The sequence below is a fragment of the Lynx canadensis genome, chromosome X (assembly GCF_007474595.2).
Source record: "Lynx canadensis isolate LIC74 chromosome X, mLynCan4.pri.v2, whole genome shotgun sequence".
In the NCBI taxonomy this organism is placed as follows: domain Eukaryota; kingdom Metazoa; phylum Chordata; class Mammalia; order Carnivora; family Felidae; genus Lynx; species Lynx canadensis.
Genome location: NC_044321.2, coordinates 79204130 through 79224840, shown reverse-complemented (window position 1 = coordinate 79224840; position 20711 = coordinate 79204130). Strand labels below are relative to the sequence as shown.

The window sequence follows — 20711 nt, the reverse complement described above, 5'->3', positions numbered from 1 at the left end:
TCACTCTTTTAATATTTTTAAAGTAATTTCTACACTCAAATGTGGGGCTCAAACTCACAACCCCCAAGATCAAGAGGTGCATTATCTACCGACTGAGCCAGTCAGGTGCCCTTCTGATTCTCTTTTTAAGAAAAAGAGGGGTGCCTTGGCTGGCTGAGTCTGTAGGACGTGTGACTCTTGATCCCCAGGTTGTGAGTTCAAGCCCCATGTTAGGTGTAGAGATTAGTTTAAAAAAGAAATAAATAAAAAATAATGTTTTGGGGGCGCCTGGGTGGCGCAGTCGGTTAAGTGTCCGACTTCAGCCAGGTCACGATCTCGCGGTGCGTGAGTTCGAGCCCCGCGTCAGGCTCTGGGCTGATGGCTCAGGGCCTGGAGCCTGTTTCCGATTCTGTGTCTCCCTCTCTCTCTGCCCCTCCCCCGTTCATGCTCTGTCTCTCTCTGTCCCAAAAATAAATAAACGTTGAAAAAAAAAATTAAAAAAAAAATAATGTTTTGAAGCAGGTTTCAGTGTTACAAGATAAAAATAGGGAATTGGGAGAGAATATTGTTATTTAATATAAGAGAAAGAACAGCATATGCCAATAAAGTTCACAGTTGGTAGATTTGGGTTGCAAAATAGGTTCTGAGCTTCCTAGCAGCCATCACAAGGAAAGTTAATTAAATAATTCACATGGTCTGTATGATTCAAAAAATAATTACTCAGCTATTTCAGTTACTGAAAATGGAAGTTTTCCTTTGAGTTATTAAAGAATTATTTTTTTATATAAATGCCTTTAAGAACATACTACACTACATGAAAAAATGAGTTTCATTGGTCAATTTTGTATTTCAACCCTTAATGTAAAGATCAGCAGATGGATTCCAAAAGGGATCAAAACAGTTTGTCTAGGTCTGAAACTCTGATAATTCAGCTTCACGGATATGATTTAAAAAAAAAATCTTGTATCCAGAAGAAATTATTGTACAATAGTCTTCCAAACATATTTGTCCCTTACCATTCAGTTTAGATGCATATTAGGAAGTAGAGATTTCACAGCTACCATCTCTAACCGGGACCCCTAATGTCTCTAATATTATCCCTATGTCTTTAAGGAGGATACCTTTGATATCATTTTATGAAAGTTCTGGAACCTCCAAGGTCACATGACTGAACGGGAAGCCATTTTACAATCTCCACGGGTCGACTATGGAGTACAGTGAGGAGGAGCCTCCCAATTCTTTCGAAAGTGATTCAACACCAACAGCTTCCACATCAGAAGTAACGGGCTCACAAGATCCCCAAATTCCTGAAGACAGCGGAGCTGAATACTTTGGCGACCTGGGGGCCGAAACTGCCACCAATGAAGGCACCCAAACTTCTGCCGATGGCACCCAAGCCGATGTCGATGGCGGCACCGACATTGCTGCCAAAACTCCTGAGGAAAACTTACTGGAAGGGACAGGTAAGTGGTGTTAAATTTTTTTTTTCCCCTCACAAGTTAAGAAAATTCTTTGGGGGAAGTGAACTACTAGAAGTCTCTTTGGACTGAGACTCCCTTCAGGAGAAATAATCGGTGTCACGTGTGTCCCTGTCCAAAAGATGTACTCTAGTGACTCTCTTGAGGAACAGGGAAAGGCTAATTATGTAAGAGTAGTTTGGGCGCGGATTGTAGTTATTTAATGGTTTTGCGTGGCGGCCTGTTTGTCACCAGCCGAGGTCGTCTTGCTAAGGGACAAATCTGGCCAACGTAACGGATTCGAAGAGCAACTGTATGTGCCACCCCTTTTACAAATATCACTGCGCACCGGTAACACTCCCGCGGCCTCCCTGAAGGTCGCCCCCCTGTAAAAGGAATTGGTTTTGAAACTATGCTCGGCAAGGTTCCCCCACCCCCACCCCCACACTGAGCTGCGCTCAGCGCCTTTCAAACCTTCCAGCTCGGCACGCGGTAAACTGGCCGCTGCTTCGAGGCCAAACGCCGGTCGGGTCGGGGGCCAGGTCGCGGAGGCGTGGCTAGGCGGGGAGGGGCGGCGCGCGCGGCTCCTACCTGTCGCCACGCCGTCGGCCCGCAGCCCGCCTCCACGCCCGCAGCCCGGGAGCCCACCCACGCCCGCCGCCCGGGAGCCCACTCACGCCCCCTCCGGAACCCGTCCCCCACCCCCACTCCGGGGAACAGTGTCTGCGCAGCCTTTCCTGTCCTGGCGTAAATCAACGGAGGAGCGGGTGAGTCGGGAGGTCAGAGGGCTCCCGGGCGGGTCAGCGCCCAGCTCCCGCGCACCGGACTTCCTTATCCAGCCCGCCTGGACGGCGAGGCGCGAAGGCTCGGGGCCCCTTGGTCCCACGGGAGGTTTTCCAGGGAAATTGGATCAAAGCCTAGGAGCTGGACTCTTCCTTGGAAGATTAGCGCTCCTGGGATAAGGATGAAGTGGTCATTGCCTCATATTGCAGCCAGTGGCTATGAACTTGAGAAAATACCAATTTAGGCTTGTGCTGACTTGTGCTGCCTGGAGCATGCTGTTAGGCACCCTCCAGCTAGCTATAATTCTAATTCCAATCCTGATTCCGCTGAAACAAGATGGAGCTGGGGGTGGAGAGTGGTCCTGTTTAGTTTAATTACTTATTAAAGAGTGCTTGTCTGAAAAAAAAAATGGATGCCTTTTAAAAAAATAAATACAATACAACCGGTTCATTGGGTAGATGAAAGCAACAAATTTTAAAAATAACTAAGACTCATTTCAACTGGGGTTGTCCACCTTCTCTGAAATAGTTTCAATTCTTACATTCTTTCCTTTATATTGAGAGGAGTTGCCAGTAAGGCATTGAAATGAACAAAATACCTTAGTCTTAGTTCTGAAAAATCTAAAAGTTATTTCTGATCTGATAAAATCTTGCTTAGCAGCTAGTTCTTCAAATAATCTGCATTTCTGCTCCCAACTTGTGTTTGCAACTGTCCGTTCTGTTAGGCAATGTGCCCAGCCCCAAGGTTTTTATTTAATTTACTTTATTTTAATTAAATTTTTGCTATGTTCACATTTAGATTTTGTATCTGTGTGTGTATGTGTGTGTGTATCTGTGTGTGTGTGTGTGTGTGTATCTGTATGAAGCAGGAAGAAAATAAATGACTATCACAAATAATCAATCTCTCTCCTCTCATCCTGGGTGTCTCCTTTTCTGCTGCTGACCTCTCTTGCTTTCTATGCCTTTCTGGTGGTTTCTGAAGTCATACTAAAGGACTGGTGAATGATTTCACCATAATAGGGTCTCAGACTCACTTTTATGTGTTTTTAAAAAGGGTTGCAATTCTTTTAAGTGAGATTCAAATGGTTTACAGAGTATTAGGGAGCTGTGGTTAACTGGAGATTTTAATCTAATTAAAAATACAAGATTTTATAACTTGGTATGTAGCACAGTGTCCTTAGAACATAGGAAGATCTTGTCTATTTTCATATATGTATATTGCTTTCTTTCTACCTTTTGAGAAAAAATTTCCTCAGAAGTGTGAGCCCTAAAACGCAACGTGCAAGCCACTACAGATTTTTCCCAAATAGCTGGAAAATAAGATTAAAAATAAAAATCAACTTGGATGGGATTATTCACTTTACAGAAGGTTTTTTTTTTAATTTTTTAAATTAAAAAAAATTTTTAACGTTTTATTTATTTTTGAGACAGGGAGAGACAGAGCATGAACAGGGGAGGGTCAGAGAGAGGGAGACACAGAATCCGAAACAGGCTCCAGGCTCTGAGCTGTCAGCACAGAGCCCGACGCAGGGCTCGAACTCACGGACCGCGAGATCAGGACCTGAGCCGAAGTTGGCTGCTTAACCGACTGAGGCACCCAGGCGCCTCCAGAAGGTTTTTTTTTTTTAAATAAAGGGATCCATCTTAGAATTCCTTTAAATAACTTCTTAGGGGTATTTCAAGTAAGTGGTAGTTGTGCGGATTAAATAAAATAATAGACCTAATGCACTCAATGAAGTGCCTGCCATATAGAATGTACACAGTGAATGTTAATAATGAATAAATTAAATTGGATTTTATTATCTATCGTATCACCCCTTCAAGAAAGTGCCCATTCCATGAACCTAAGTGTACTCAATATAGATAGCCTCGCCATAAGAACTGGACTCCTAACTTTTAAACAAAATAGTTCAGAATTGTTGATGCTGACTTTAGAGTCATAGAACCTGCCTGCTCTCCCATCGGCTTAATTCATACCAATCCATTAAGGTGAATGAAATATTAAAAATTAAGCTCTTTTTTCCTTCAAATCATCATAGAACACTTGTGCCAGTGGTTTTGGTTGATTCTGGACTTTGGCACTCTTCCCTGCAGAGGCATGTAGTTTGCTTCGGTAGCCATCATAGCGCTGATGAATTGTAGTCCTTTACCTTAGAGTCTAGCAATATCATTAAGAAGACTAGGGGTGCCTGGGTGGCTCAGTCAGTTAAACGTCTGACTTCAGCTCGGGTCATGATCTCATGGTCTGTGAGTTTGAGCCCTACATCGGGCTCTGTGCTGATAGCTTGGAACCTGGAGCTTGCTTCGGATTCTGTGTCTCCCTCTCTCTCTGCCCCTCACCTGCTCATGCTCTCTCTCTGTGTCTCAAAAATAAATAAATGTTAAAAAATAAAAAAAAAAGACTAAATCATGTTCCATAACAACTTTACTTCATTTGTTATCATGTAATTTGGGCTATCCTTGGAAAGTCCACATATATTGGAAGGGAGATCAAGTGACTTTTAGAAATAATCAAGTTATGTCAAGTAAGGTACTTCAGAGCTGTACACACATCGTTTCAGTGAGGGTTGTGGGCAAGATCTTGTGTAATGTAACCAGTACTACCAGAAGTGGTCAGCAGAGGGGCAAGATGAGTTTTTGGTCACTTGCTATTTTGTGTTTGCTTTCATGAACTGAAAAACAAGAGATGAGTAAAAGCCAGGATGAACCTCCTCAGGAACTTGAGAACCAGTTTATATTGCGTCTCCCACTGGTAAGAAACCCTTGTATCTCAGACCACATATCTTCAGTGCATATGTATTAGCTCTGCTTGGATTCTGTAGCATTTCTATTTAAGGTAGGCTTTAAAAATTAAGAACATTTGTTTCCCAGGAATCACGTTTTATTAAACAGTCCTATTCTAGTGTGTACTCTTTTAGCAGAATTCTTTCATCCTGTACATGCCACCTATCATGTGGGTTGATTTCCTAGCAAAGGGCTGTGACAGTGAGGGATCCAGTGACTTACCGGAGGTCCTAACAGCCTGTTCACTGAACAGCCATGATAAGACTCCTTTAAAATCCTTTCTGTCACCTCAAAAGGGGCAGTGAAAGGGACCATCACTATTTCCTCAAATTCATCACCATGCAAGGCTGTTGAAGCTCATCTGAACATTGTGTTAGGGTCTCTTCCCCCATTGATACCTGCATTCAAGTAGTATTTAGTCTAAGAATGTTGTATTAAGGACGGCCTTCAGAAAGATATTTCCCCAATTAGGGCTAATTATATACCCAGTAAACTGCAGCTAAGCCTTTACTTAGCAACTACAACTGAAGGGCAGCAGTAAGAGGCAGGAATATAGGGCTTGAAGAAGGCATTAACTGTAGCTACTAAAAACCAACAATGAGATTAGAGTCAGCCTCATCCTAACTTGACTTAGCGCACCATATGTCATGGTACATGACACTGTTCCTAACATTTGGGAGATTTAAGGTTTTATTTAAGGGAGGACTGTAACACATCTATTAGCTGCCAAGTAGACAATTCATCCTTCTGATTTTTTAATCTACCTCCTTTTTAGGAACATGCATTTACTGTCAGGAAGATGGTACATTCTGGAAGTGTTGCCATGAAGGATAAACTAAAAATTGACTTATCTTGTAAGTAGTAAATACCCGTCTACTATACATTGAACAGTTAATTTATTAAGGGATTGCTATGTGCCAGACACTATACTAGATACTAAGGATGAGACAAAGAGCAGAATATGGTCTCTGCCTTGAAGACCCTAAGAGAGGCTTAAGTCACTCTCATATCTTCTTTTTTGAGGAAAGGAAGTAGAAATTATGTAATTTGAGGTAATTATTGTACTGTGTATAAGGAAGAATTGGCGGGAGGTCAACGGTGAGATTTGTATACTTCTGTTTGTCTCTTACATACAAACTTTGTGATTTCTGACTGTCCAGGGTAATGATAAATGAATGTCCTGTGCTTTTTTTTTTTATAAAAGTGACATATCTTTCTCTCTTTTGAATAATATTTATTAGGATTTTTAAATACAGAGAAGTATATAAAGAAGAAAATTTAAAATGGCTTATAATCCCATCACTCAGGTAGCCCTTATTGACATTTTAAAAAAGGTAATACAAGTTCATGGTTAGAAAATTTAAATATAACCAGAAGAAGACAGGAAATAATAAAGATTAGAGCAGAAATTAATGCTATCGAAACCAAAACAAACAAACAAACCCAGAACAGATAAATGAAACCAGAAGCTGGTTCTTTGAAAGAATCAACAAAATTGATAAACCACTAACCAGTTTGATCAAAAAGGAAAAAGAAAATTTAAATATAAAAGTTCAAAAAGAGGAGTGAAACTCTCCTTGCAGTGCCCCAACATTAATGCCAAAGATAACTAATAATAATTGTTTCTCCTTGTTTCCTTACAGACAGAATTTTTATTCATGATACCAACATTTAAATCCCCTACATCTTTCAAGTTAATTGAAAGAATTAAAGCACCATGTCCAGCATATTTCTGCATTTTTATTTTTTCACTTAATATTAGAAGATTGTACTTGAATCCTCTTGTGTTAAGGGACGAGCAAAAGCTAGACATCTGGGCTGGATTCAGAGTTGTCAGTATATGAACATATATATTCCTACAGTGTATGGATATTGTGTAGAATCTTATCTTGGTGAAGCTAACTAGAGATTATAACTTCAGATATACTAGCACCTTTCTGGGATCACCCCTTCCTTCACTTGACCCTTTGAAAATACCCATGTACAATGACATAATTGAGTGCTTCTAATGGGGTCAAAATGAATGGGGTTGAAAGAATGGAGTTTGCCTTTCAGGATGAGAATGAAACATTCGCCACTTCATCCACATTTAGTTCACAATGATTACAAAGAGACTTAGCTACTTTTGATCCAGTAAACTGAGAAAAAAGAGCTCCATATACCCTGCCTTCTTTTCACTGGGAAGTTACCAATTACATACACAATTCTAGCGTTATGAGAAATAGTAGGTTTTGCTGAAAGACTGGCCTGTCCCACTTAAGTCTTCATCACTTAAACCCCAGAATGCTTAAGAGTACATTGGGAAGATGTTGGATTTAATTTTTCCTGGCTCTCTTCAGCTGATGGACGTCATGCAGTTGTTGATGTAGAAGATGTCTCACTAACTGCTAAGCTGGTTGATTTGCCTTGCATTATCGGAAGCCTGAAAACTCTTGATAAAAAAACTTTTTATAAGACAGCAGATATTTCTCAGGTATGGATGAGTTTTCTTAATCTACTAGTTCTTACATCCTTCGAGGAATCCCTTTCTCCCTACTTTTCTCTTTCTTTCAGTAGTCCTTTCCACTTGGTGAATGGCTGCTTATCATTTCTAATTCGCAGCTCAATTGCACAGGAATACAGTGTCATGTTCTGGTTTGGTATTTGATCCATAACTTTTGACTTTTATCCAGATAGCTTTTATATAAAAAAAGGTTCAGGTTTGCCATTTATGATGATTGTCATCTGAAAAAAAAAATGAGGATCTGGGATCTTCTTCTGAACTTTCTGCTAAAGCAAGATGCTGTTAATTCTGGAGATTTATATTTGTTTTTTTCATCATCTCAACTGTTGATTTCTTGTTTGCCTTCTAAATCAAAATACTAAGATATATTTGTTCTTAACATATTCCCTCTGAAGTGGTAAGTACTTGAGCTAAAAACAAACAAATAAAAACAAAATCTAGAATCCATATACAGTGTTGCAGAGACCGACAGAGAAAGAGAGACAGAATTAATATGCATGTATATGTAATACTTGGCTTTCTGGAAATGCCAAGTACTATTCTCCTTACTGCTTACTATGCTCCAGGATTTCTGGTAGTAAAAATGATCATGATTCATTTCTAATCCAGGATTCGTGACCATAGTCAACTTCTTCATCTTTGTTAAATGTAGATGCTTGTGTGCACTGCTGATGATAATCTCCACTCTTCTCCGGAAGAATCAGTTACCTCTACTGACCTTAACGCAGTCATGAAAAATGAAAAAGAGAGAGAGCAAAAATATGTCTGGAAGCATGGCAGTAAGTCACCAGCCCCTTGCTCACTTTGGTTGACTACATTTAATCTCCTGAATCCTAATTACTTGTGAGCCAGGGACCTGTTACCACACTTAGGTGTTTGGTTCATTAGACATCCAGACACTCTTAAAGGAACAGGTCATGTCGTTAGCCAGTGGCTTTCTCTTTGTCAAATTCAGATAGATATGTGACTACCAACAGTCATATATACATTTCACCATGTTGAATTTATTTTAGTTACTCCACCACTTAAGAATGTCAGAAAGAAAAGGTTCCGCAAAACAACAAAAAAGGTTAGTTGCATGCTATTTCTGTGTCTACTGGGTGGATTGGAAGAGGAGTTAGTTGGGGATTAATTTGTTCACTCATTTATATGTTCAGTAAACATCGATTATGAGCTAAATGCCAGGCACTGTGCGGTAGCAGTTGGGAGTATATAGTGAACAGAAACAGACCTGATCATTTAGGGATCTGGATGTGTCATGAATTTGAAACTTCTGCTAATGCTTTGTTTTCAATTGCAAAATCTAGTTTTAAAGTTTATTTATTTATTTTGAGAGAGACAGAGACAGTGTGAATCGGGTAGGGACAGAGAGAAAGGGAGAGAGAGAGAATCCCAACCAGGCTCCACATTGCCAGCACAGAGCCCAATGTGGGGCTCGAATCCACGAAACCATGAGATCATGACCTGAGCCGAAACCAAGAGTTGGAGGCTTCCACCCAGGTGCCCTGCAAAATCTAGTTTTAAAGTGAACCCATCTAGAACCTGAGTCTTGGAAATTGTGGTTCTGTTCCTAGCCTTACCTCCAATTTGTAGAATCTTGGGCAAGCTACAGGAATATTGTAGCTTGTCTGCTTTTTTTAATTAACTTTTTAAAAAAATGTTTTCGTATTTTGAGAGAGAGAGAGAGGGAGCACATGTGTGTATGTTGGGGAGGGGTTGGGCAGAGAGAGAGAGAGAGAGAGAGAGAGAGTATCCCAAGCAGGCTCCACACTGTCAGCACAGAGCCCTACTCGGGACCCAATTTCACAAACCCCATGAGATCATGACCTGAGCTGATACCAAGAATCAGATGCTTAACCAACTGAGCCACACAGGCGCCCCTATAATTAACTTTTTATTTTGAAATAATTGTAGGTTCACATGCAGTTGTAAGAAATAAAAGAGAGATGCTATGTACCGTTTATCCAGTTTTCCCCATTGTAATTTTTTGCAAAACTATAGTACAATATCACAAACAGGAAATTGACATTATCACAATTCACCAATCTTACTCAAATTTCTCCAGTTTTACTTATACTTGTGTGTGTGTATGTGTGCATGTAGTTCTATGCAGTTTTTTCCCATATGTATGTTCATGTATCCATCTACACAGTCAAAATACTGTGCAGTTTTGTTACCACAAGGATCCCTCATCTTGACCTTTTATAGTCACATTTACCTCCCTCCTACCCCACCCCTCGGTCTCTAACCCCTGGCCAACACTAGTATGTTCTCCATCTCTGTAGTGTTGTCAATTTGAGAATGTCATATAAATGGACTCATACAATGTGTAACATTTAATGCTGGCTTTTTCCCCCCACTAACCATAATTCCCTTAAGATCCATGCAAGTTGTTGCATGTATCAGTACTTCATTCCTGTTATTGCTGAGTAGTATTCCAGGGTATGCATATACTCCAGCTTGTTTAACTGTTCACCCACTGAAGGACGTCTGGGTTGTTTTCAGTTTTTTACCATTATAAATAAAGCTACATGCAGGTTTTTGTGTCAACATAAGTATTCATTTCTTTGGGATAAATGTGCAGGGGTGCTATTTCTGGGTCATATGGTACTTGAATGTTCAATTTTATGAGAAACTGCCATACTGTTTGCAAAGTGGCTATAACATGATATCTTCCCAGTAGACTGTACCTGTGATCCACTTACTCTAAGTCCTCACCAGAATTGGGTGTTTGTCACTCTTTTTTATTTTAGCCATCTGATAGATGTGTAGTAACCTTGTTGTGGTATTAATTTGCATTTCCCTGATAGCTAATGATGTTGAACATCTCATGTGTTTTTTTTTTATTTTGCCATCCATATATCCACTTCAGTGAAGTGTCTGTTCATGCCCTTTGCCTGTTTCCTAAGTGGATTTATTTATTGTTCAGTTTTAAGAGTTCTTTTAATATTCCAAATATTAGTCTTTTGTCAGATATGTAGAAATTTGCAAATATTTTCTCCTAGTCTGTAGCTTGTCTTTTCCTCTTCTCCACAGGATCTTTCAAAGAGCAAAGGTTTTTTGTTGGAGTAAGTCCAACTTACAGATTTTTCCTTTTTTTAATATTTATTTTAGGAGAGAGAGATAGAAAGTTAGTGGGGGAGGGGCAGAGAGCGAGGGAGACAGAGAATCCCAAGCTCTGCACCGTCAGTGCAGAGCCCAATGTGGGACTCAAACCCACGAACCATGAGATCATGACCTTAGCTGAAATCAAGAGCCAGTCACTTAACTGACTGACCCACCCAGCTACCCCTACCATATCTTCTCTATCCATTCATTCATCGATTAACACTTGGGCTCCTTCCATATTTGGCCACCTAGGTGCCCCTATAGATATTTCCTTTTAAGGATCTTTCCTTTGTGTCAAGTTTAAGAACTCTTTGCCTAGCCCAGATCCTGAAGATTTTCTCTTATTTTTTTCTAAAAGTTTTACATTTTACATATAGACCTGAAATCCATTTTTGAGCTAATTTTTGTAAAAAATGTGGTGTTTAGTTCAAGGTTTTTTTTTTTTTTTTGCCTTTGCATATCCAGTTGCCCCAGCACCATTTATTAAAAAGACTCTCCTTCCTCCATTGTATTGTTTTTTGTACCTTGTCAAAATCAGCTGGGCATTTTTGTGTGTGTCTGTTTCAGGGTTCCCTATTCTGTTCCATTAATCTGTGTGTTGATCCTTCTACTGATATCACAGTGTAGCTATATAATAAATGTTGAAATGAGGAAGACTGTTCTCATTTTATTTTTGTCAAGATTGTTTTAGTCATTCTAGAGCCTGTACCTTTCCATATAATTTTTTTTGTAAGTTTGAAGTTTAGAACAAATTTTCTATGTCTATAAAAACCTTGTTGGAATTTTGGTAGGAATTGCATTGAACCTATATCAATTTGGGGATAATTGACAGCTTTACTATGTTGAATCTTTCACTCCATGAACACAGTTGCCTTGGCTTTTATACTGTCAGTCAACAGTACTTATTGAGTGCCTACTAAATGTAAAACTAAATTAAGAATAATTTTAGAATCCTTTAAGCTTTAGTGAAGTAGAACAGTTTTAATAATAACTTCATTGTTTATTGTGTTTTATTTCATAGCTCACTGATTTCAAACAAATTGAAGAAATCAGCTTTCCTGAGGTAGAGCTATCATTATATAACTTTATTGTTTACCCTTAGTGTGTTTTATTTCATAGCTCATTACTTTAAGGCAAATCAAAGAAATCAAAAAGATTACTTTTTGGCCTTCCTTCTCCTCTCTAACTGCCACTGCCATACAGGTACACTAAATTGGTTCACTTAAAAATGGATTCATTGTTTAATGCCTGATAACTCCTAGAGGAAAAGATACAATTTGGCCAGTGACTTTGAATTCTAATCTGCTTTTTTCTCTGATACTTATTTTAAGAGCCATTTTTTGGAAGCCAGTATTCACTTTTACCAGCAGTTGTTTGCAATTGCTTATTCCCCCTCAAAGTTCTAATTTCTATTTGTAGCATGACAAATTGGTTGCTGTGGAGATAATTGTCTAAAATTGGATTTAAGGGAGAACATGTAGCTAAGACCCAGTTTTTATAGGAAAATCTTTAATAATAAAGATGTGGAAAAGTGAACTTTGGGAATTTGGATCTTTAAACCAAATTACTTTTAAATAACAAGTAAGGAATTGTAGTTGTTTGCCAGTATGGGTCAGGGCCAATAATTAATAACTGAGGCCTAAGGGTTGTGCTTCTGAGAGAAGTCTTTAACACAGAGTTGCAGATCGAAAAGATTAAATGTCTCAAGTTAATTTGTTTGAATGGGAAAAAAAATAAGCTTACCATACAGAAACCTAGAGCCTGGTCAAAGATTTCTTCATAAATAGCATTACTTAAAGTAGAAATTGATGTGGATGGATATTAAAGAGACCTAATTATTTGAATTCATTTGTATGTAGGAGCAGGGCATTCCTGCAAAACACAGGGTGTTAAATGACATTACTGATATCCCCCCTTCCCCTGCTTTGGTTCAATACATTGAATCTCCTGATGTGGAAAAGGAAGTGAGAAGACTACTGTGTTCAGATGCTGAAGCTCTCAGTGCTCGTATCCTTTTATACTGAATATTTTCCTTGTAGCCTGTTCCGCCCCATATGTACTTGCTGACAAGCCCTCACTTCTGGTATTTGTGTACTAATTTTGGTGTGTAGAACTTCAGATTTTTGTTACAGAAATGTTACTTCCTAGCTAGGAATAGTAAATCCACACAATAGAAATGTATTTACTTGTGTAATCCAATAGGAGGTACTTCTTCATACTAGGAATCCAGATACAGATGGCCTGAAGTTGGACCAAATTAAACAGCACTTTCACTCAGAGAACCTCTTCCCTTTCAACTGTGTCTTCTCCTTTCTTTCTGCTTGTTCCTTGACCACCACCCCTCCTTTCAGGATGGGAAGTCATTGCTGAAGATGAAACCAAAGAAATAGAAAGTCAAGGCTCTATCCCAGGCTTTGCAATGTCCCCAGGAATAAGTGGCTATAAGCAGGGTCATTTCTCATCAGGTATGTTAATAAAGACAAAACTAGAGCTTCAGAGAAGGCAAGTGTTGACTGTGCGAAAGACCATTCTCCAGAGACTCACAGGCCAATCACAGAAAAAGGATGCCTTGGCCTTTCTTTCCTCTTCCTTCAGTGCTTCAGGGGTTTTAGACTGGTGTTCTAATCTCCCATCAGTCCCTGGTATCCTAAATTCCTATGGGCCCGTAAATACTCTAAATGTCTTGATCACTGAATACATGAATGAATGTTAGTGTTTTGCATTTCCTGCCATTGCCTTAGGAAGGGAAGGATCTTCCTGTGAGGAAATTATTTATAAAATTCATTGGTTGACCAGTGAATTTGAGGGAAGGAAGATAACTGCAGCTTGAGTGAGAGTCATTTGAAAAGATTCAGATAGATTCACCTTCCTCTTGCTTGAAACCAATAGAATATGGTATGTTTCGGGAGATGTTCAGTGATTCTAGTAGCAACAGTGATGATGAGGATGAGGAAGAGGATGAGGATGATGAAGAGGATGAAGAAGATGATGAAGAAGATGACTACGATGAGGATGAAGTTGAGAAAGATTATTATGAAGAGGATCTGGAAAGGGAGCTACAGGCCAAGTTCTTTGCATCTGGCCAGTATGAGGCAAAGGAAGGAGCCAGTTCAGCAGGTAAGTTATGGAGGAAAAACCAAAGAGGTGGGACAGAGTGGGTGGCAGCGCTGAAGATTGACTTTAAACATGTGTTAGATGCAAGGCTAAGTTTGAGAAGTTATGGTTGAGATGTGGAGTGGAGTTTTGGTTGACTTTAATTTTGGTCCACTAGTTTGGGCCATGTTTAGTTAAAATTTCTGTCTGTCTCTGTTAGTCATGGATATTCAGAAGCAGATTCATTACATGGAGAAAAAGCTCCAAGAGATTCAATGCAAAGCACAAAGACAGAGGGATCTCTTAAAGAAAGTGGAAAACCTGACACTCAAGGTAAATTCTTGTTGGCTGGGATAAAGATACCTTGATATCCTACTTTCAAAATCCCATCTTTGTGTTTCTAACTCGTATCATCCCTGTGCAGCATTCTTACTCATTTTTTGACCTAAAACAACCTCTTAGAAACCCCTAAGAAGATATAGCCCTATTTCCTTTTATCTGAGTAATTTTGATCATCTCATACAAGAATTTTTGAGAAGAGACAAGGAGACTTGAGATAATGATTACCAATACTGAGCATCTGTTATGTGAAAGGCACAAAAAGAGCTAAGTATTTTACATGTATCATCTCATTTCATCCTCATTTCATCCTTCCTGAAATACAGGTACTGTCGCTAATCTTATAGATAAGGAATTGAAATTCAAAGAGGTTAAGTAACTAGTGGTAAGACATAGATTGAATCATGTCTTGATTCAATCAAATAGTTGTTTGTACCAAAATGTATTCATTGAAGTGAAAGAAAATTAACGAAGTTCATTTTTAAATGTTATGATGCATGCCTGAACAAGAATAAATATCTTGCTTGATTTTTATTAACATATATTTCAACAAAAGGAAAGTGTATGTTTAGGCCATGTTTGCATCCTTTTTTATAGTGAGGGAAATTCTGAAGCATCTGGAAAATTGCTTGCCAGATTTTATTTTCTGGAGAGCCGTAGTCATCAAAATGTAGTAACTCAACACAGAACTGTACCTATTTAGAATATTGTCTTTTACATTAACCAAGTGAGATAATAGATGTGGACACACTTTGAAAGATACAGTTGTATTGATGTTGCATGGAGGACTAGTTAGGAATAATAATATTCTGCCCTAGTGCAGGGAAGTGAATGAGTCAGCACCAAATTCCAAGTCAGCTTTTTTAATAGTTCACCACAGTCAAAGGATTTGTGCTAAACTAGAAAAAGGTAACATGAAGGCATTCCAACCATTTATTTTAAGGCAAGAAAAAAATATCGTGTGTAGGTTTATAAAATCAAATCAGATGGCTCTGTACTTAGGGGATGCAGTTTTTATACTCTGAATCCTTTAAAAAGAGTGCTCTTTTGTTATGACTGACAGTTTGCTTATCAAATTATTTGCCAAACTCTTTGTCTCACTTGCTTCTCTTTTCCTTTGAGACTCAGCATTCATCATTTATACAATTTGTTTTCCAGAGTCATTTACAGTCTGTGCTGGAGCAGCTTAAGTTACAGGAAAAAGAAAAAAATGAGCAGGTGAGAAGTGTTTTCAAATCAACCAGAAAACATTTGATACAAAGAATCCCCAACCCCACCCCCAAAGTCATTTCTAGCTGTTCCTTTCACAGGATCAGTACTGACTAAATCTTCTAATTGAGGATAGCAGGTTGGAACAAGGTTTTTGTGAAAATTCACTCATTCAGCAGATACTGAATGCCTATTAAGTGAAAAGTACAAGATGTACATACCGTGTTGAATAAGACAGAGTACTTGTCCTCATGGAGATGTCTAGATGGAAGATTGACAGTGAACAAATTAACATACAAATGGAGAAGTGCAAATGGCAAAAAAAAAGTGCTTTGAAGGAGGAAAAAACATCAGTGGTGCTATTTGAATAAAAGGAGTCCTGAATTAAATGGAATTAAATTAAAACAATGGGCCTTTCTGAGGAGGTGATACTTAAGCTTAGACCTAAAGAGTCAATCTGAGCGTAGAGGGAATGGAGAGCCTCTTGGGTGGAGCATATGACAGGTCCCCCATGGGGGAAAGAACCTGGCCTTTTTGAGGACCTCTGGGCTATATAAAGCAAGGAAGAGCATGACTTAACATAAGGTTGTAGAAGTAGGCAGAGGCCATAGTGTATGGTCCCTTGCAGGCCATGATAAGGAGGATGGGTTTTAGTCTTAAGTGCAGTGGGAAACCCTTGAAGAGTTTTAAGCTGGAGAGAGTCACATTTAATTTAAACTTTTTAAAGATCACTCTGATTCTTATCTGGAGAATGGATTATGTGTGGGGGGGGGCAAGACTAGAATCAGGGAGGCCAGTTAGGAGGCTGTGTGGTAGTCTAATAAGAGAAAATGACAACCTGAACTAAGGTGGTGGCAGTGGCTATGGAAAGAATATATATATATATATTAACTGCAATAAAAATGTTTTTATAACCACTTTGTTGAGATATAATTCACGTACCATACATTTAAATTGTATGGTTTTAGTATTTTCACAGAATTGCACCACCATCACCACAATCAGTTTTAGAACATTTTCATCACCCAAAAAGAAACCTGTATTCAATACCAGTCATTCCCCCATTTCTTCTGAATTTCTACCACTTGCCGGACCAAGGCAACCACTAATGTACCTTCTCATCTACTTTGCCTATTCTGCTTATTTTATCTAAAAGGACATATATAATGTGTGGTCTTTTGTATCTGGCTTCTTTCACTTAGTATAATGTTTTCAGAGTTAATCCATGTTGTGGCATGTATCAGTAGTTTATTCCATTTTGTGGGTGAATAATATTCTAATATTCCATGTGTGTAAGCATACACACACACCACATTTTGTTTATCCATTCATCCATTGATGGACATTTGGATTGTTCCCACCTTTTAGCCATCATGAATAATGCTGCTACAAACACTCATATATGAGAGAATATATTTTAAAGGTAGAATGGATGGGAGTTGGGCCAGTTACTGGGTGTTGAAGGAAGTGTTAAGGATGCATGTCAGATTTCTGACTTGAACAGCTGTATTATTTCAAGCCACAAGAGAGTGAGAAGACTGAAAAGAAGGTACTGTAGGATAAGTGAGGGTCAGGTAGCTGTACAGAAGATGTATGCTGGCTTCAGTCCTATAAAATTGAGGGTAATAATCATAAAGGAACTGGGGGCCATATGATGATGGGCTTAGCATGGGGCTCTTAAGATAGAGACACCAACCCCCATCCCCGTTACACATACAAGCAAAGCCAGGGGAATTCTATATATTCCCTTCCACTCAGCAAATCACTTAACCAAGTACTGCTCATAAACAACCATGTGAACAATTAACACCAAATTGCTTTAGCACACACCAAACATCTTTGTTTTCATCCATGTAAATAGTATTGGGGAGTGCTATTTTCAACATGGAAATGTAGCTGTGAACTTTATTCACTCACATTCCTTTACGTTATTAGTTCATTTATAGCCTACTTGAAGCTAGGTTCTGTAGTAGGGAGCTACAAAATGCTTACAATCCAGTCTCTGCCTCCAGGTGGGAAGAGATCCATGAGAGGGACAGGAATTTAAAGGAATGAAGTCTCACTTTTGTCCATAGAGACTAGGGATGACTTCATAGAGAAATGATGTTTGGCTGGAGCCTCAAAAGGTAGAGTGGGGTTTTAATAAGGAGATAGGGAAAAGAGGGCATTCTATATAGAAAGTAGCATGCATAGTGGCTCAGAGATGGTGATGACAGCCTAGAGTTGAGATTTTTTGTTTAGGGCATAATGAGCCACCAAAACTTTTTCACCTGGGGAGTGACTCAGGAAGATGTCTCTGCCAGCAGTATGTAGGAGAAATTGTTGAGTGGAGAGATACTAGAGGAAGATGCAAGTGATGGAAGGAATCAGAGCTTAACAATTGATTGGATTCATGGGCTCAAAAGGAGATCAAAGAGGAGTCCAAAGCCTGAGTAACTGGAAAATGGTGTGCCACTAACAGAAGACAACAGGAAGGGAATTGTTGGGGGCACAGATGGAGAAGATGATGAGATAAATTGGAAGCACGTTGAGTTAGAAGCACTTTAGAAAATGGGAGATTGGAGAGTGGCTCATGCAGAGAAATCATCATTGAAGCTGTGGGGATAGATGAGTTAGCCAGGTTGACTGTTTAGCAAGAAGTCCAAACCTGGGGGAAAACCTTCCTTTAGGGGGTGGTGAGAAAGAGAGCCCACAAAAGGGAAAGAACTGGAGCAATCAGTGGTTGTAATCATGTCAGCACCAGAGTGTAGCCTCTAAATTACTGTAGAAGCAATTCTCGTATTTTGGTAGGTGATGTGCAGCATAGGATCATTTCTAATGCTCCATTCCTTTCTTTCACAGAATGAAAATCTACACTGGTATGGAGTGACCTAAATTGAATAATACTCAAAACCAATCTCTGTCCCAAAGACAGTATACCTCTCAATGTTTTTGGTCACTTTGCCATTCCAAGTAAAATAAATAAGGAGAGAGAGAGATAGATAAATAGATAAATAGGTAAATAAATAAATATTGGTCAGGTCTTTGGTTCAGTTTCCAAGTGTATCATAACATGGTAAGAAGCAGCAGCTAAGACTTGGTTTAAGATCCAATGTGTTCAGTGGGACAAAAGCCTATCCCAATTGCTTTATTTTCTCACTCTTCAAATGTGGCTACAGTGATCCCTCTGTACACTCTTCACAGAAATGCAAAGTCTTATCAGAAGCATATTTAATTTTGAAGCATATTCAATTTGAAGGCTTCTTTTTAGAAGTTTGGCACAGTAAAAGACAACATCATGCAGTGTTGTGCATGCATTCTTGACTGTGGCATTGTTCTTTGGAACATTGCAAGACTCAGATAACCATATAAAATACAAATTACAGTAGTTCTTTTTGGTTCATACAAGTAAATCCTAGATCAAGTAACAGAACCTAAGATTTCAGAGCAATTTTTCATATTTTTCTGCCTCTCCGTACAGCTCATTTTCCTCCGGGAACAATTGAAATCTATTTTGGAGAAGTAAGAGAGCCTTCAGCCTGGCACATGAACCTTGGATTTACTATCCAGACTGAAGACTGGATGAAATTGTACGTGTTTCTGTCCCTTTCATTGCCGTATGCGAAGTCATTTGTTATTTGTTGATCTGAAACTTTTTATGCTAGTCACATTTGAAGTTTATAGCTGTGTAGAAAGGGACAGAATATAAAAAAGTAGTAGACCTAAAACCCAACTCAATATAGAACTTCCCTTCTCTTTATCAACTTGATAATTGCTTACATTGCCTCTGCTCTGTTGGTGCCATCAAATGATTCAGCCATGCCTCCCAAAGACAGTCTAGCCTGAAGGCCATACAGCTAGCTGGTTTGTGTATGTTTTCAGTTCCCTTCTTCTATTAATTTTAAATATTTCCTAAAACATGGAACAAATCATTTCTACCAAAGGCTAGGACCTCTCACAGTGAATTAAGTGCCTATCTCCCAGCAGTTAACACCAGCTTGTGTCCTGTCTTTGTTAAGGTAATAGGGGCTGCTTTCCTGCCTCAGGGATGATTTCTTGCTGCTGCTATCTTTGTTCTGTTGTGTTTTTAGGGACTGTGGTTATTATTTGACAGCTAAGAGAATAGTTAGGACAGAGATGAAATTCTGAGTTGTTATCCTTATTCTGAGCCTCTTTATCCTAACCCCCATCAGAAAAGGTTAGGAAAAATCAGATGCCTGTGATGCCTGTGAAGACTCCCTTAAAAACCCTGAGTGGGTTTGTTTTTTCAGCTGTATTGTTAAAGTTTTCTGGCCTGTGTTCTTTAAGCAATAAATAAATTCTTCATTTTAATTGGATTGCTGTCACTTTATTAAACCGTTCCCATGATGAATACACTCATATCCAAAAGGAAACTGGAGAGACAAGCAATAAACTCTACCATTAGGAAATGACAGAAGATGCTGTCAATACTGGGGCATCCTTCTAAAGAGCTCTTGGGATAACTCCTAATGAACTAAGCAAATCATTTCACATTAACCATATAGCACTGGGAATTTGAGAAATCATCTAGAGAAGTGATCAAAATGGCAGTATTTGCATTGATTTATGTTGTAGTGGAAAGAACACAAGGTTGGAATCCTGGCTTTTCCATTCACCTTGAGCAAGTCCCTACACCCCTTGGAGCCTCTGTTATTTTTTCATCTAGAAATCAAGGATGATAATGCTTATGACCAAGAGGCATCTGAGGGTTTTCTAGAAGTAGTCCAGCTAGACCCAGGTCTGGTCCCAATTGATGGAGTCAGTGCTGCTCTAGGAAATGAACTCCACAAGTTTTCTGTGCCTCTTATAGTGCTCCCATTCCAAGTTCAAGTTAATAAGCCAGGGGCAGTGAAGTTCAGGTCAGTATGTATGGGCAGGCCCTGTGGAGGAGGATGGAAGATGGAAGGGATGCTGGGGGCAAATGCAGGGAAGAAGCGGGACTAAGGAAGATATGTTAAGGGCAAAAAAAATGAAGTTAATATTAGGAAAAAAGCTAGAAGACAGCTTGAAAACCAAGATGATATATAAAAAAAGATTTTTTTCAGAAATTCGGGCTTTAAAAGATGAGAAGAAAGGGAAGTGGGAGAAAGGGACTGTTAGAGGCAGAAGGTGTGGGGGAAGAGGCAAGGTTTGAAAAGAAGATAGCCCTTTACAGATGAAGGAAGGCAGAGGGGGCCACCTGGGTGGCTCAGTCGGTTAAGCACCCAACTCTTGGTTTTGGCTCAGGTTGTGATCTCACCGTTCAAGTCCTACATCAGGCTCTTTGCTGATGGCACAGAGCCTGCTTGGGATTCTCACTCTTTGCCCCTCCCCTGCTCGTGCTTTCTCTCTTTCTCAAAATAAAATAAACTTAAAAAAAGGAAGGCAGGGGGCTGGAGCAGAAACAGATAACAAAGCATCCTGGGGACATGGCTGGAGAGACTGAGGCTAGTGAGGGTGGCATATATGCCACAGGTG

At 39.3% G+C, this 20711-nt stretch overlaps 1 protein-coding gene across 1 annotated transcript; it reads left to right on the top strand.

Annotated features, from left to right (window-relative positions):
- The first annotated feature begins 1186 nt into the window (after positions 1-1186).
- Positions 1187-18759, top strand: TAF7L (TATA-box binding protein associated factor 7 like). Its single transcript, XM_030306275.1, has 13 exons — positions 1187-1442; positions 4903-4970; positions 5778-5856; positions 7342-7475; positions 8158-8284; positions 8519-8574; positions 11635-11674; positions 12546-12620; positions 12965-13078; positions 13503-13730; positions 13927-14039; positions 15204-15263; positions 18715-18759. The coding sequence occupies exons 1-13, from the start codon at positions 1187-1189 to the stop codon at positions 18757-18759; spliced, it is 1395 nt and encodes a 464-aa protein (XP_030162135.1).
- Positions 18760-20711: the final 1952 nt, after the last annotated feature.